This window comes from Orbicella franksi, chromosome 15, assembly GCF_964199315.1.
Source record: "Orbicella franksi chromosome 15, jaOrbFran1.1, whole genome shotgun sequence".
Lineage (NCBI taxonomy): Eukaryota > Metazoa > Cnidaria > Anthozoa > Scleractinia > Merulinidae > Orbicella > Orbicella franksi.
Window position 1 is genome coordinate 11,433,341 of NC_138159.1, and position 17,348 is coordinate 11,450,688.

The 17,348-nt window shown below is 38.6% G+C and overlaps 2 protein-coding genes across 2 annotated transcripts in view; one reads left to right on the forward strand and one right to left on the reverse strand.

Moving 5' to 3' along the window:
- The window catches only part of LOC145469933 (alsin-like), a 69,319-nt gene that overhangs the window by 33,687 nt on the left and 18,284 nt on the right, over positions 1-17,348 (forward strand). The window contains exons 14-26 of the mRNA XM_081453753.1: positions 45-118; positions 645-711; positions 1,492-1,556; positions 2,401-2,544; positions 3,370-3,435; positions 4,912-5,013; positions 8,478-8,630; positions 9,967-10,078; positions 13,336-13,413; positions 13,587-13,714; positions 13,989-14,268; positions 15,026-15,183; positions 16,427-16,687. Coding sequence (XP_081309879.1) covers positions 45-118; positions 645-711; positions 1,492-1,556; positions 2,401-2,544; positions 3,370-3,435; positions 4,912-5,013; positions 8,478-8,630; positions 9,967-10,078; positions 13,336-13,413; positions 13,587-13,714; positions 13,989-14,268; positions 15,026-15,183; positions 16,427-16,687 — 1,688 coding nt within the window. The remainder of the gene's footprint in view (positions 1-44; positions 119-644; positions 712-1,491; positions 1,557-2,400; positions 2,545-3,369; positions 3,436-4,911; positions 5,014-8,477; positions 8,631-9,966; positions 10,079-13,335; positions 13,414-13,586; positions 13,715-13,988; positions 14,269-15,025; positions 15,184-16,426; positions 16,688-17,348) is intronic.
- LOC145470011 (uncharacterized) overlaps positions 1-17,348 on the reverse strand; it is a 130,968-nt gene that overhangs the window by 22,067 nt on the left and 91,553 nt on the right. The gene's annotated exons all lie outside the window — the stretch shown is intronic.

The following is a 17,348-nucleotide window of genomic DNA, read 5'->3' on the forward strand; positions in this document are numbered from 1 at the left end:
AAAAAATTGACATATATTGTTACTGTCAATTTGCATTTAATTAGTCCTCCAAGAACTTTCAAGCCTTTCTGCTGACCACTGTGTGGGCTGAAGGCATTGATAACACAGAAGGAGTCAAGTGAGTTAAAGATATGATCATGTACACATTGCTCACAGTGTGAGCCTCACAGAATAAATAAGTGAAAATTGTAATACTGTAATCCCCCTTGATGTAAGCCTAGGTGCTTTGCAGGAAAAAAATGACAAATATGTTTAAATAAAAAAATGTACACATTATTAACTAGTGAGTCAATCTTGAATAGTGCAGATCTAGAGTGCAATGTACAGCACATGTCATGTGGTAGCCACACAGGTCCTCCCAGTTTGTTTTGACTTGGTATAGTCAGCTTGGGTTTTTCCTTGTAGAATATGAACATACAGGAACTTCAATTGAGAAATAATCTTCACAGTGTGTATGTTTGCATGTGTGTATTTTCATTTGGGGCTGTGGTGTCGTTCATTTTTTAACCAGTTTCAGCTGCAATCATGTCAATTTGACTTTTTATGTCATCATTACAACTTTATTCTTTTGTTTTTCTTCCCACGCTACATGTGTATGGAACATGTTACTCTTGTTAACTTACCTTTGTGACCTATCACCTCAGGAATGGCATTAAAATAACAACACCAGAAGAGATTTTGCTCGTTTGTGCTCCATCAACAGTTGATAAAGTAAGACATATTCATGATTTTTACATTTTAGTGAGAGAAATGGTTAACATCCCTGACAAGTTGTTATGTAGATGTAGTTTGACATTTTTTTTACCAAAAGCACACCAATGCCCACAATCACTGACACATTATTGGCACGCTAAGGTCTCATAATCTCAATTTTTTCAAAGCTGTCTCAGAGTCCTGATTTTAGTCCTGATCTCTTTGTTTGCTTTTATGAATGATGCCTGAATGTCTTGTGTTTGCATTTGAACCACTTTGAAGCCTCGGTCTTACAATTTAAAAAGTCAAAATGTCCAGCTAGTAAAGAAAAACACCAGTCTCGCCTTCTTATTAAGTCTCACATTTGCCATTCCTTTCTTTACCATGCATCTTTCCCTTTTCACCTTTTGCTTGACTTCTCTCCTAGTTTCAATCCTCTTCCTCCTATCTTTGCTTGTCCACTCCTGCCTGGGGTCTCCTGGTATACCAGTACCTCTCTGTATCTTTCAAAAGATGCCCTTGCAGTGCTGCCACATTAAAACCATGTCCTCATCCTCATCAGCCTCTCCAAGAGGTGCATGTATATTCTGAAAACTATGCTTTCACCCAAAAGCTACATTTCAATCTCAAAACTAAGCTTTTAACACAAAACTACAATTTACCACAAATCGAACTTTTTTCTCAAAACTATAGTTCTAGTGGTCAGAAAAATGCACTCCTGCAAGTGTTCAACGATTTTGTCCTGTTATTTTAGTTACACAGTTAGATTACCTCTTATCTGGGTACTTTATATTCTAGGCTGATTGGTTGATAACTATCAATCAAGCAATTGCCAATGTGATTTCCAAGACAACAACATACAGGTGAGAGCAGTTAAATACTCTAAAGTAATTGGTAGAGTTTGTGTGAACTTCTACAGCTCTATGTTACTTGCACAAAATGCTTCTTTTCATCACTAGGAGATCTGCAGCTTAATAGTGCAATGAAGGTATAGTGGGAAAGGTAGACTTAAGTTCAGTTAATCTGTCTTGGTCAACAAATGCCTGCACCTGCCTGTGCCTAACTGGTACAAAAAGGAATGGACAAAGGTCTTTAAAAAACAGCTAATATTCGATAGTTGCATTAATCCTCCTTTAATCTGGCTCTCCACAGGGCTCTTTTACTGATACATCCACTGTTATGAGTTTCTAAGTATCATTGTGCTGGTTTCCAGAATGTTTCAGTTTGGCAACTACTACTACTACTGCTGCTGCTGCTATTGTTGTTGTTGTCAAGGTTCAACTTTTTTCCAACATTGTGGGAGCGAATTCAGAACCCCCCTTAAATTGTCCAAAAATTTCAACAATAAGTGGTTCTGAATGCTTTGAAAAAAAAAGATGCATTTTTTACCATTCTAATCACAATTTGATACTAGAAAATGGGGGTACCTGGACTAATTTTGAGTTGTAAGCCCATAAAACTAAAATTAATATTGTTTTTAACAGGTATACTATTGCCATAGTAACCTTTCACATTACGGGAAAAGGGCCAGAACTTGGTGTAAACTGTCATGAGCCACTTGCAGTTGTAGCTGCTTTGACCCCTAAGCTTATGTTGAATATCTAGTGTCACAATGATCAACCCAAGTGATTTTGGCACACCTTATTTGGCACTAGGAAATAATTTCTATATTGTAATGTGCTGTATTTGTGGTCATTCTAAACACAGACTTGGATTAGAGTCTCTCAATAAAGCAACAGGAAGTCTAGCACCAGCTGCGGCTCGAGAAGCTTCTTACACATACGAGCATGACTCTGTTTACCAAGGAGCTACTTTTCATGGAATGTGGCTACAGGGAAAGCCTCATGGACAGTAAGCTATTATGAATTTAAATTCATAGTTTATGTAAAGAAAGAATATACTTAACTATCAATGAGGTTTGAAGCAGGTGGCTACCTTGGTACAGCACCCCTGGGAGAGTGGTATGAGGAACCCAGACCAGTGTTCCTTTAAAGATTGTGATCTTTTGAAACACTGTTTTACCTTTATTGAGGAGAATGTTAGCCTCAGAGAAATCGTCATTTTGTTGTCAACAAAGTACATGAGGTCAGAGGAGTAACAGGGGAGGGGCAGGGAAGGGAAAATACGCCTGCCAGCAGTCATTGTTTGTTCAAGAAATGCCATTCGTCCGTGAACAGAGTCTGTGATTGGTGTGGTGTGGAGCTAATAGATTGAAGCCTGTCAATAACCTGTAAATCGATATATTGGAGTCATACAGACCCCCAACTGCCCAAACGATTTAACAAATAAAAAAAAAAACTAAAAAATAATGTAATTGACTGCAGACGTTTTGGCGTTTGTCACGCAAGCAAAAGTTGCTTTCACCAGTGCAAGGGATTAACATGTGGACCACTCTCTGTTATGAAGCCTTCCCATGAGAGACCACCAGCGTCTACTGGACAGTAGTAGTAGTAATGAGTTAGGTTTAGAAGAAAAAATTAATGAACTAGGTTTGAACATGGTGAGCTATACCCAGTGATTCACAACAGAATACCTACTAGAGCTCCAGCTGGAACCTAAATTGAAAGGAAAGACCTTATTGCATATGTATGCTACATTTAGATTTGAGGAAGGGCTACTTTTCTGATAAGAAGCATTTTGAATTAAGTTCTATTTCACACTTTCTTTTGATTTAAGTGGTGAAATACATTGGAAGGATGGTCGACACTACACAGGAGAATTTAAACATGGTGTACAGCATGGGTGAGTGGATTTTATTAACAGGATATTTAAGAATAATTTAATACCAGCCGGTTGTTCCTTCATCTCTTGGAGTTAGTTAGTGAACATTAAGGAGTTGAAGACATGGTGGACTGAACTTGGAGAACCTTGTGTTGTAGTGAAGACATGGTAAATACCTGCAGTTCTTCATTGCAACATAGAGGACAATGTGGCTTTCCTTTTTTTTGAGCAAAAGTGGTCACTTGTGGGAAATCTCAGTTCAAAATTGACAGGTCACGTATCAATCAATCAATCCTGACCACCTATCCAAGTGTCAAGTCGTCTAGCTGGCCACAGGTGATTTACTAATTGAGAACAGTTGGCCTTACTTGTATTTGCTAATTAAGAAAGAGTATCAAAAACCTTAAATTTAATCACTTCAAATTTAATATTCATTATAATGCATTGTATGTGAAGTAAGCAGTTTTGGTACCTCTTAAGAAGTTCCGCGTCAAAAGGTTTACAGCAGGCTCTTTTGCGATATCTTTTAGGGTATTGAGCCCAATAAATGTCACACAAGATAACTTGTTGTTTTTAAACAACAAATTATCTTGTGTTGTTTTTAAACAACAAATTATCTTAAAAGAATTGGTACCTCTGAGTGGTGGAGAAAAAATTTGAAGCCACACCCAGCCAGCTGCTTAGGTTGTGTAGATAACTGCGATGATCATCTATGTCTTCATATCTTTCTCTGCAGTTCAAGTATATGATCTTTCACAAAGTCATATCCTTTTGCATTCTTCACCATCTACGGGTATATTATGAGCTATAACAATGTGACCGGCTCCCAGTTGGCTTGATAGTTCAGTTGGTAGAGCACTGCACCGGTATCGCAGAGGTCATGGGTTCAAATCCCGTTCAGGCCTGAATTTTTGTCAGGCTTTAATTTCACAGCTGCTTAAGTTGTGTCTATAACTGTGATGATCATCTGTCTTCATGTCTTTCTCCACAGTTCAGGTATATGATCTTTCATATACATCATTTGCATGTATGCTTGGTTTTGAGCAATTCAGGTTCCATATCTTTCTCTGCAGTTCAAGTATATGATCTTTCACATATTCATTTGCATTCTTCACCATCTGTGACCAGCTCCCAGTTGGCTTGATAGCTCAGTCTGTAGAGCACTGCACCGGTATCGCAGAGGTCATGGGTTTGAATCCTGTTCAGGCCTGAATTTTTGTCAGGCTTAAATTTCACAGCTGCTTAACTTGTGTATATAACTGTGACGATCATCTATGTCTTCATATCTTTCTCCACTGTTCAAATATATGACCTTTCATATACATCATTTGCATGTATACTTGGTATTGAGCAATTTAGGTTCCATACAATTTAGAACTTAATTTTACATTGTTGGTAGAGGAAAAGATGCGAGGATATTCATACATATTTTAGCAAGTAGCAAATAATGTCTTTGTTATGTAATAATTCTGTTATGTTACCTTTTACCCCTTGTAGTGAAGGTGTCATGATTTTCCCACCTAACTTTGCTGAGAATTCTGGAGAAAAGTATGAGGGTCAGTGGAAGGATGGCAAGATGGCTGGTTATGGAAAATTAAGGTGAATGTACTCAAATTATTATGTAAAATAATATTGCCTTTTTTTACTGATGGAAAGAACTTTTAACAGAACCCTTATTTTGGTGGCAACATAACAAAGAATACAGATATCACTGTAAATTAGCAAAGCTTGAACAGTAGAGATATTTGGCAGAAATTTGAATGTAGTGAAGGGAAAGCTAATCAGATGTGTTTCTATTGACATAATCAGATATAAACCCTATTGTTATACTTCCCGACTCAAATACGTTTTCCGATTGGAGGAAAACATGTTACACGGGTCAAAACTCACTCCCTAGGGCGAACAGTGATGTCTATGTCTAACTCCCTAGGGAAGCAACAACTTGAACTTCCGACTCACACCTTGAAACCACAGCAAATCTGTGAGGCAGTCGGCCTGAGGTCAAATGCATGTTAACAGGAAAGCCAGGCAACATTTCTCACTAGGGACGGCATTCATTATTCAAGAAAAGGGATTTATAATTGCAAAAAACATCAGATTAACAAAAGGGAAAATTTGAATGTTTTGTGTCTCCAAGCTTTTTATTTGGCGCCAAAAATGGGTCACTCGCTCTTCAATCTCTGCCACCACATAGGAAGATAGTTGTGTCATTTGCAACAAAATATGCAGTTCCTTGTCGTATCAGACCAGATTTCTCGAGTTAAGCATTAGAAGAACCCAAAGCAACTTTAGTATTGTCTTTATTTTTGCTTATTTCGTCATTTTGATAAGACAGCTCGGTTTTGACTGCTTGTACTGCATATGCAAGGGCATCAAGCAAATCATTTATTTGCAGTTTTTGTCTATTTTTGAAAAATGTTCCAATATGTGTTTCCTTTCTCTATTTACTGTTTGCATAAGTCTTTTACCATTCTATGTGAAACCTGAACAATTTAAAAGTCAAAAAATGGCCAAAATGAACGACTGAACTCCTAAGCAGACACTGACCACTAGTAGGTTAAATGACACTCTTCTCAAAATCTACCCATATGACCCCACCTCAAAATGTCAGAAATTAGAAAATGGCTCTGATTAATCATTCATGCAAATTGAAACAAAAAGATCTCTAAGACAGATTTTCTGCAAACTAAGAAAATGTGAAATATGCCCATGTCACAAATAGCTCAAAATCTGTCTCACAGCTTTTTTTTCAATTTTGGCTCTAAATGCAATTCACCTCTACAAATCAACTGTAGGTTTTCAAGCAATCCTCAATCAAGACTGGCTTTTACAACCTTGGACGGGAATTGAATTGCGCATGCCATGTATCGTGTGTGAGAAAGCAAGAGTGAATTGGAACTCTTTTTCCTGTTATTTATTGACCTTTTTTTTGTTATAGTTTTTCGGTCCCATGTTTGAAAGCAGTTTGGGACTATCATTAAATACACCAAAGTGATTCAATGCGTTTCAAGTGTTGAAGTTTTTTGTCGTTTTTTCTTAGGGCTACTTGCATCATTTTTGCATGCGTGACTAATACTGACCTCTGGCAGGCAAATGTAGCGCGTGCTACCGAATCTCGTAAAAACTGTTACAAGCCACCTTAAGTGCTTCATGAAAGTCTACAGTCTTATTATTCAGAATAGCTCACTGAATATGAGGGAAAGGCTACTTGTCTGTGTTTAATTCGAACATTTCATTCAAACCAATACAAATTGATGTGACCTATTTAACAAACAGACTCCATGTTGCGAGGCGTCTGTTGAGCAAAAGATCACAGGTGATGTCAAAATGTGGTAAGAACAAAGAAGTGGCACACAAGCCATTAGGCGAGTGTGTCACTGATGTTCTCACCACATTTTGCCGTCTTCTGTAATCTGTTACTGAACAGATGCATGATAGCATCTGCATGGAATCTATGTGTTTTATATAATAAACAAACAAAACAAACTGTTACTGATACCATCTCTGTCCTCTAATAGATCATAAGTAAGAACCAATATAAATACAAGTAGCCCTTGCCCACTTATTATGCAATTCTTGTCCTACTTTTGTTAGTGAGAGGTCATGCTGTAGTCGTCGCTCTGATGATGATCTCTGTTCATCTCATGCTCAGACTGAAAGGCATAAGAAATCTTTTCTTTTTTAAACAACTCAGTTGTGGATCAGTCTTCCCTGGCCTCTGAGGTTCCTCTGTCCTCTTCACCCAGTAGTTCTGGGCACAATGTTTTTAAATGCGTGAAATTTCCATCTTGTAACTATTCATTTTATACTGGGGATGTGCTTAGTTTTAGTGCCTTAAATTCTGACCTTTTGTAAGAGAAATTGCTCTGTATCATCTGTTTATGCTCTGTGTGATATTGCTATTGAAGATTCCAAACACTATGTTTTGTGCTGCCCAAGTTTTGCTGCCCTGCATGGATCATTGTTTTCCTGCTATGCACACTAGTTGGGAGATAAAATAATGGCTTTTTGCATCTGATAAGAGAAAAATTGACTGGCTTCCAAATGGAGTTCTGGAATCGACTTCCAACTTAATATTAACTTGTTTCATTCCGTTCAGTCTTATCTCCCCATCAAACCAATTTTTGTAATTGTTTTTTACTCTTTTTTCCTTCTTTTTTGTGCTTAATCTTGCTATTGCTCAGCCCATGGACATTACAGGAGAATAATGCCTTAGAATTAGCCAATCAGAGCATGCTTTAAATTTGCAACAAACACAAGCCTCGGGGAACATTGAGGGTTTCGGGAAAACAATACTCTATTCACTTGTAAGTGAAAATGCTTGCAGACTAAACTGCAACTCTAGCTGGCTGTGTGATAGCATCCTCCATAGGCGTTCTAATGGCTTATCACACACTCCTCCCCAATGTATGAGTGCTGAAACAAATGGCACGTTCCTTTCCTTTTGTTTACAAAGATAAGCTGAAGATCATGTAGAGATAACGAAAGAACAAATCTGCCCCAGATCATCACGTATTAAATCCAGTCATAGCCTGAAAATAAGTAAAATAAATGAACAATTTTTCTAGTCCTGTCATGTGGGATTTCAGTTCACTGCGAAATACATATTAAAAGTATTAATAATACTGATAAGAATACTAATGATAAGAGCAACTGTTAAAACGGGCAACAGACTCTTTTCTATTAAGCAAGTGCCACACTCACATATAAAGTTACACTGGTTATATGGGGTCTGAATATTTTCATTTTCATTCTATTGTATTTCTGCAGAAAAAGATCAATAAAGAGATGTTTTCAGCCATTTTTTTTCAGCCATCAAAAAATGTTAAGATAGACTTGCATTACTCATTTTCCTTATAAGATCTAACACTGACTTCCTATGTTTATGAATGGGCTACCTCAATGGCAGTTACCTGCAACAGTACTAGGAATGGTGTATAGATGCTGTCTAACTTTACTTCCACAGCACAGGAAAAGATATAGGTCATGGTAACTTTGTCACTAGTGTTGTCTTAAAAGGATTACTCTTAAAAATTGCGTGATTGTTACCCTTGTTGTTGCAGTTTTTCCAGTGGTGACATATATGTGGGTCACTGGTGTGATAGTCAGCGTTCTGGCCATGGAAGTATGAAATCTGGCACATCTTCCTCACTTTATATTGGAGAATGGTTTCGTGACAAGAGATCTGGTTACGGAGTTTTAGATGACATCCTCAGGTAACTCTAGTCCATTTACATGTTGTTTTTGAGTGCTGCTGTGATGTGTATCTGGTCTCATTGGGCAATATGCATGGGTACTCCTAACTCAACCCTTCAGTACGCAAGAATTCAGCATCTTTTTGTATCTAGGATTTAAAGTCAATGATAGCGTGCACTTTACAGGCAATGTTGAGTACATAGTGGGGTGTTGCTTCAGTACACTTGCTTGAGCATGAAAGCCACTTTAGTCTGTTTGTGAATCAGCTTCACCTAAGGCAGTAACTCTTACCCAAGAAAACAATAGCTCTTTTACCTTGTCAAACTCACAATTTCAATGTCACCGTCCAACCATGGAAAGTGCTAACTATTTGATTACAGTCACCATGGTGAAAAGACCGTGGCTGGGAATATTGAGAATGGCTAGCCAGGCGTGAAAATTGAAAATCCCAAGTAGTGTGAGTCTGTATCTGTAGCCTGTGTCTCCGGCATGTAGTTGATCGATGAATCGACTGATCAGAACCTGTCTAGAGATGCCTGCTATTCAGCTTCCACTGAACTGGCTGACCAGCTTGAGCTTTAAGTTTAAAAAACACACACATTGTCCACTGTCTAAATGAATATTTCCACTAACGCAAAACCCTTGGTGGGCTGTATCCCTCCACCTCAGCAAGTGGTCTGCCAGCAACTGTGATATTTTGATGCACTAGTCAGTGGAATCATTAAAACATTAACAGGAAGCTATGGAACGAGTGAAGGGTCAAAGGGTGAATCAAATGTCCCACCCACACTCAGAGATGTCATATTTCTGAAGTTGTCGTAATCTGTGATTATGCTGCTTTCTTCATCTTTTTGATCTGTAGGTAAATTGAAAAAGGAATGCAGGTGAACCTACAGTAGTCAGTCAAAGTTTTTTTAATAAAAACTTATCATTGCCTCGCTCGCTGTTGGGTCATAAACATTTTGTAATTGTAGTGACCATTGCATAATTCTTGCATTACATACTTCTTTCAGATTTTTTTCTTCTTTGGAAAATGATATACAGTGGAATCCCGATTTTTCGAACCTCCAAGGGAAACGAAAATTGGTTCGAAAAATCGAATAGTTCGAGAAATCGGAGGTAAAATTAATTACAGCGTTTGACTGAGGAGGAGAAACGACTTTTGGTTTCAGTTATTGGAAGGTAAAAAAAATGAGGGTTCGAGAAATCGGGATTCCACTGTGCAACGAAAATGGGTGTAAATTTTGATCAGTTTGATAGCTTTGGCAACTTTGAACCAAAGTGTTGCCTTAAGTCATATCGATGATTTCCTACAATTTCTAGAAAAGGTGGAAAATATTGCATTTGTGTTTGTAGAGGAGAGAAGTATATGGGCATGTGGGAAGCAGACTGTCGTCACGGTCCAGGATTGCTTGTAACACTTGATGGAATCTACAACCAAGGAATCTTTGCACAGAACAAACTCAGCGTATGTACTCCAGCTAAAGGTGGCTGACAACAGTTTCCAGCTCTTTCCATCACATATACTCTGATCGATCAATATACGTACAGCAGGACCTCTCCACAACAGCCACCTTAAGGAAAAAGCAAACTGGCTATTGTAGGGAGGGTAGCCCTTATGGGGAGGTAGTGGAGTAATTTGAAAAAACGCTATTATTTACTAAATAGACGATTGCGTTAATGCGTTCCATGTTCTTTAAGAAAAATGCATTCTTAGGTTCTAGAAAAACTGCTATTGGCTACACAAGCAGAACGCAAGTGCAGTCAGCAGTTTTTCTAGACCTCAAATGTACACTGTTTTCTCCGAAAATGCAGGGACATCATCTTCTATTTTGTTTGGAAGATAACATGAAAAAAAAAACATGAAGGAAGGAGCAAAAACAAAATAGTGAAATTAGCTGTCATACCAACACTCGAAATGCCAAGGTCATTTTCCAAGTAAATTGGGGTCACTATGCTTGTTTTTTAGTTATCAGCGAGCGCTTAGAGCTAAAATCAAGGGTTGTATTATTGCTAATATATAGATTTAGGCCAGCCTAAAAGCGTAGCTCCTGGGCCGGGTTGTTCAAAGCCCGATTAAGCTAACCCAGAGAAAGATCGAATTTTGATTTGAGTTTTCTAACTTTGTGGTGAGGTTTCTGTATATTGTTTGGCCTTCTGTTTTCAGTTTTAATAATCACCATATACAAAAATAAAAAAAACAGCAAAAAGCATTTGAATTGAAGAAAAAGTTATAATTCGATTAACTTTTAATCCTGGGTTAGCGTAAACCGGCTTCCGAACAATCCTGCCCTGTTTCCAACAAGCTAACCCAATACGAGCCCGCGATCCAATCGAAGCACTCGGTCAGCAGTCAACTTCAAAAAACACGTGACCTCGAGGAGCTGTAAACTTGAGCCCGCGATATGGTCATGTGATACTGGTCAGCGGATACTTTGTTTTGACAGGTGTCAATTGATCATAACATGGATGTTCAATATCAAGGATGTACACGGTAAACCAAGGCTGCATGTCTCTGTCAACCTATTATTTGGAGTATGGCCGCCATGTTGGGCAACTCCGCCGTCGCCGTTGTCGTCGTCGTCGTGCGTACGCGTCCACGAGCAATACCGCTAGCCATGATAACCATGAGAAAATCAACTCATGGGTTTCCTTTTCTTTCCTATACGAGTATGGGGCTCCGCTTGGCAGCCCTTCGGGCCGCCGGAGCTCCACTATGAAGATGACCTCAACCTATTCATTACAGTATAGGGCATTTGTGTGATTTTACAAAATTGTAACATCACATATATAAAGGCATGGATGATTATTGCAGTTATGTGTGCAACTTAAGCAGCTCTGAAACTAAAGACTGAAAAAGAAAATTTCAGGATTTGGTCTAATTGAGTAATAGTTCTGGGACTGCCTGGTCGGCTCTGTGTATGACTTGTGTATAAGTCGAGTGCGAGTTTTTGGGCTGATGTTTGGTTCATTTAAGGTTTACTTAAACACGGGTAAGTTGTGTACATAACTGCGATGATAATAGATGTCTTTATATCTTTCCCCGCATTTCGAATACTTCATCTTTCACATATTCACTTACACTGTAGCATCACCTAATAAAGAGTGGAAGTATTGCTCAGCCCAATTTTGAGCAGGAAAGCGCTGGAAACTGTTATCAGCCACCTTGATTATTTAGAAACCTATATATGCCTTGTAGAGTCCAACCGTTCGTGAGCGATAAACGGAAACGCTACTCGACCAAAACACTTCAAAATCGGTAAAACGGTAAACTCTAAATGACACAAAACTCTCTAAAAGGCACAACAACTGCTCACTGGAAACTGTCTTAAACTCTGCCGATAAACGTCCGCGCAACTTAAATTTGTACGCGCAACTAACGTACGCGTAACTTAAATTCAAAATGTTTCGTACGCCTCGTACGCGTAACTTAAGGACGGTGCCTACTTTTGTTAGTGCGCACATGTTCTGCGCATCACGCAAGGCATGGTTTAAGCGTCACGCGCGCGCAGGGTTGACATGACGCAATCAACTTCGCTACCAAGTACATGACTAAAGACGACTAAATTGAAAGCAAAATTTTCTTAGTGTGACCAAATCAAGTTTAATGAACCTGTACTTAAACCAGGAACACCAGAACGGCGGCATATCGCTAACCACGGACTGTTAACGTCTTCCAGCTGAAAAACTAGCTGTTATCTGTCGAAAATTATACTGAAATCCAACTGTAAACATGTACCTGCAGATGGCGTAGTGCGCGCGCAAAACAAGTGGGAGATACGCAAATGTTTTACTAACTGGGGAGGTGACAGGAAAAATGTAACGGGCACCGTAAAAAGTTTCAAAAAGGATCAATAACTTTAAAAAACGCGTGGTTACCCCTATATTTTATGTTATGAAATGGAAGTGGCAAGCCTATTCTGCACTTGATTAGTTTTTGGGTGTGAGCAAAAGATATTTGGACTGTATTTTAGTTGAAACAGAGGAAGGCTGTCAGAGAAGCTAAAAGTGCTGTTGCAACAATTTTGTTATTTTAAAAACATACCAAAAATGGTTTTTGTTACCATTTTCCATGTAGTTTTCAGATCTTTATAAATGTGTTTGCTTTTCTGTATGTAAAGGCAAATTCTAAAGGAAGCTGTGAAGAAATATCCTCTCCTTCTTTTTTCAGAAAAATGCTGATGTCAGCATTTTTGTTGAGATTCAAGGCTAATTATCTCGAAAAAATGCGTGGCTACCCCCCCCCCCCCTTTTCTTTGTGGATTCCAATAGCCCTTGCAAAGATCTACTTTTTCCGTGTGGTCCTACCCTGGCGCAGAAACCTTTGTATTTAGTAGACACTGTCCTTAAATTCAAAATGTTTCCGTGCGCATGCGCGCAATTCGCGCGTCACGCCACTTCGGAACTGTCTTCTTAACACTAACCTTTTTGTCTGTTTTCCCAATTTGGCTTTGGTAACAAATACATGCATTGATAATTTGTCAGTTAAGGTAATCTTTGATTTTATACTGAAGAATCTTATTCAGGAGAGGTATAGGTGCTACGATACTCAGAGGTCCTTCACAATTCTCAAAACCAGACTGCAGTGTCAACTGCTATCTCCTCCTCTGTCTCTTAAATTGGAATATAGATCATGCCTGTTAACTTTTGTTCTTCTTTCATAGTTGCGATTGAGCTAAATGTTTCTTTCGTGGATACCATTAAATTATTTCCTTTATTTGTTAGGGTGATGGTGTTCTACTGTGTGATGATAACACAAAATTTGAAGGAGAATTTGTTGGGGAATGTTTGTTGTCTGGCAAGGTATGTTTTAAAATCTGTATATATATTCCAAGTAACAATATTTTGACAACTCACAGTTTTCATAGTGCATTGACATTTTGGCTTGTTTAAATACTCTTCCACTCTAAATACTGAAATATTGTTATCTGAACATTTCAATAAACAGCTAAAGTTTTTTTTTTTTTTTTTTTCAGGGAGTGCTTACTATGCCAAATGGAGATTACATAGACGGTACATTTACTGGCCAATGGGGAAATGGAATACGAATTAATGGCACATTTCATAAGTTAGAAGCAACAGGCAAAGCCAGCAATTCACCAAGGTCTCTGCTAGCATTACTTTGTGTGACACGTGTGGTTTCTTGTTCTTAAGATTCTGTGGTCCTCCTCATGCCTTTGAAAATAATATACCTGTTCAACATTAACATTGTTATGTTGTGTTTTCTTGTGACATCTGGTCTCTTTTTCCATCAATGTGTTTCTCTTATTATGTATCACATATATTTCAGTTGTAAACCAAAAGGAGGTATGCTATTTCACAGTTCTGTAATGATACCTACTGTATGAGGTATTTTAATTTTCTTTTTACATTCACAGATCTACCATGACAAACACCAAATACACCATTCCACCTGAAAAGAAGTGGGTGTCATTATTTTCCCAGTGCCGTCAAGCCCTTGGTTGTTGTGGTGACCGGGATCCTGACTTGACAGTTGTGTGGCAGTCTATATCAGCTGCCTTAAAAAGCAAGCTTGACTCTAAACTGTCACGCGGTGAGCAGGAAATTATCCAAGAATTGTTGAACATCAACAATGAGATGGCACAAACTGCCAAAAACACTGTGGACTTGCAGAAATTGCATCTTTATCTAACAAAGGTAAGCTTGGCGAGGATATAATGGAAAGTGTGTATGTATCAATGTAATGTTGCTGTGTAAGTCCTGATGGCTAATTGTTGGTGGTGGCTGTACCAAACATAGACACGCAAGGCGTGCATGAGTTATTTATTTGTGAATTAAAAGCCTCTGGACGTAGCAGCATTCAGTACACTCTTAATAGTTGTAATTAGGTTAATCCCAGAGGTCTGCTTGGTTATGATGTACAGCAAAAGAATTTCCTTCACCTCAAGAAGTTTAATATCAAGCCTAGTTTTATCAAGGTTTGATTTTGATAATTCGATCAGTAGCTTTGTTTATAAGAACTTCAATGGAGCTGTTCCCAGTAAGACAGGTAAACGTCATACAGTCTATAAGCTAAAGGTAGCTAAAGGTAAAAGTAGATTGGTGGGTAATTTTTTTGGACTCATTCTGTAACAAGAGCTAATTTAATGGAGTTCTACTCGTATACTACTGCAAATGCTGCAATATGACTAGCTGAGTTATCATTTACTATTTAACAATTAGATTATGAGCTCGAGATTTCTGTGAAGTGATAGTTGATGATAGTCCTTATCGTTAAAAATCTCAAGCTCATTTAATTGTTTATTAAATTCAACGCCCAGTACCTGAAGTTTGTCTTTGCTTTGATTCATAGATAGCACCTCTTTTTGGTACAATACTATACAATTCAAAATAAGTCCTGAAATAGTGAATTTAAGATTCCACTAAGTAACCTGCATTCTGTTTCCTTCTGCAGGCATTTGACGTAAAGCAGCACCCTTTGGGACAACTTATAAATGGCTTGATTGATGTGTTTCGAGCCAGTTATGTTGGTATGGGCACTCACAGGAGGCTGCTGGCTCACGCTGTAGCTGAGGTCAAATCTTTTGTTGAAAGGGTATACAACATGGTGCGGTAAGATATTCGTATTGTTTTATGTTACACTGGTGTTTAAGAATTGCAACTTACTGTTACACTTTACCTGTTGGGGTACTTTGTTTTGTTATCGTCGTTTTATAAGCGTGTTGTGATGTCACGGTCATAATGTGTGTTTTAATGTCTTGTAGTAAATTGTACGTTACTTGTATTTTTTTTATATCTAGTGTGTTTGTATTTTCACTGTACGCAAATGCTATGAATAATCATTAAGCAAGTTAAAGTTTTACACTCATCAGATCAGTAGAGGTTTCACATTAATAAATTTCTTCACCGTTTATAATACTGTGTGAAATAAACTCGAGACATGCCTCCATCATTTTATTGCAAAGTGATAATAGGTACTTGCCCACCCAAACTAGGAAAACCGCCAAAAATGCTTTTTATCGACCATTCATGTACACTAAATGCCCCACTGAAGTTCTATGCGAGTTACGTGACAAATGATACCATTATCGCAAGAGACAATGGGCGATGGTCTGTTGTGTGTTTGTGTAATACCTGTTACCAAGAGCTCACCATGGTTAGAGAATTAATCCCCCATATAGGCTTTATACCCAAGGTAATCCGTGTTAAGTTATTTTTAGACATGGTACCCACTTCTTCCGTGAATATTTCGAGGAGGATTTGTTTCTGTTTTCTTTACAAAGCGAAGGAAAATCTGCAACGCTGTGAGGATGCCTTCTTTGATATTTCAATATCAAAGAAGGCGAAGAAGTAAGGGAAAATACATGAATCATGGTCATTTCATGCTTTTGTTTTGTGGAGAACGGCAAAGAAATGTACCAAGTATTAAAGCGCACAGCCTTTGTGCTTGTTGCTGCTGCTGTTGTGGTTTGCTTGTGATTCTCTTGCTGTTATCTATCTCTTCTGTGACTAGGTGTCACATTAGACCTCATATGCGGGGAGGAAACTGGATAATAGTCTTTAAAGGGGCTCAGTCGCGGTATTTTGAGTTATTTTGGCCACATACAAAATTACATTTAAACGGTAGGAAACCTGAAAATAACAGCTTAAAAAGATAGAAAAACACCAAAGGGATAATGATAAACCATAAAGGAACAAGGTTGGCTAACGATGGAGAAGATTAACACAGATTACAAATGACGAATTTGAAAAATTGAGGCTAAACTTTTCGATATGCGCAAACCGTGGCTCCTCTAAGAGTACTAATTTAACCTGCAAGGTCAAGTCAAGTAATGCTCTTTGCTTATCTTTGCAGGCTTCTATTCCCTGAGCTACCCAATGAAGAATATGTTCTTTTACATACAGACACAGTTTCAGGGGTAGCCAATCACGGTACAGAAGAAAGTTTAACAAGCAGCATGGTGATGCACCCCCTGCTCTTTCCCAGACTCTTTCCACCACTGTTCACATTGTATGCATTAGATAACGAGCGAGCCGACAGTGCATACTGGGAACGAATCCAACAGCTGAACAAGCGCTCTGACTGGGCACTAATGACGTATGTGGGAATGCAAAGGTAAGAAAGACAAGAAACTTAAGCAGGAGATATTTTAATAAGGTAAAAGTCTGCATACGAGCCAAGTGGCCCACCAGGCCGGAGCTTATCCCGGTTTCTGTAGCATGAAGCGACTAGGAGTATTTCTACTCCCCTCTGTATGGGATGCTAGTCCATCGCAGGGTTACCCCCAGCGTTAAGTTCGCCGGCACCCATTTATACACCTGGGTGGAGAGAGGCACTGTGAGAGTAGAGTGTCTTGCCCAAGAACACAACACAATGTCCCCGGCCAGGGCTCGAACCCGGACCGCTCGATCCGGAGACGAGCGCACTAACCATGAGGCCACCGCGCCTCCCACCAAGATATTTTAATGCAAAGGTTTATTTAAGTTTTTCTTTAAGACATTTTCAGAGAACCTGACATGATTTTCAATGAGTCAATAGTTTTGCAAATTCATATGCGTTCATTACCAGTGACATCCTTGTCTAAAAGCCATAAGGAAGCAGTGGCTGTAATCTATTACATTGATTGGCTGTTCAAGCATTTTCTGATCGTGAACAATGGAGCACTTGTCATAACTGAAAATTGGGTTTTCCCCATTTATGTTAACAAAATGTCAGAACATTACCCTTTTTAACGTGGAAAATCCGAATTGTAGGCATAGATGGGAGATTCACTTGA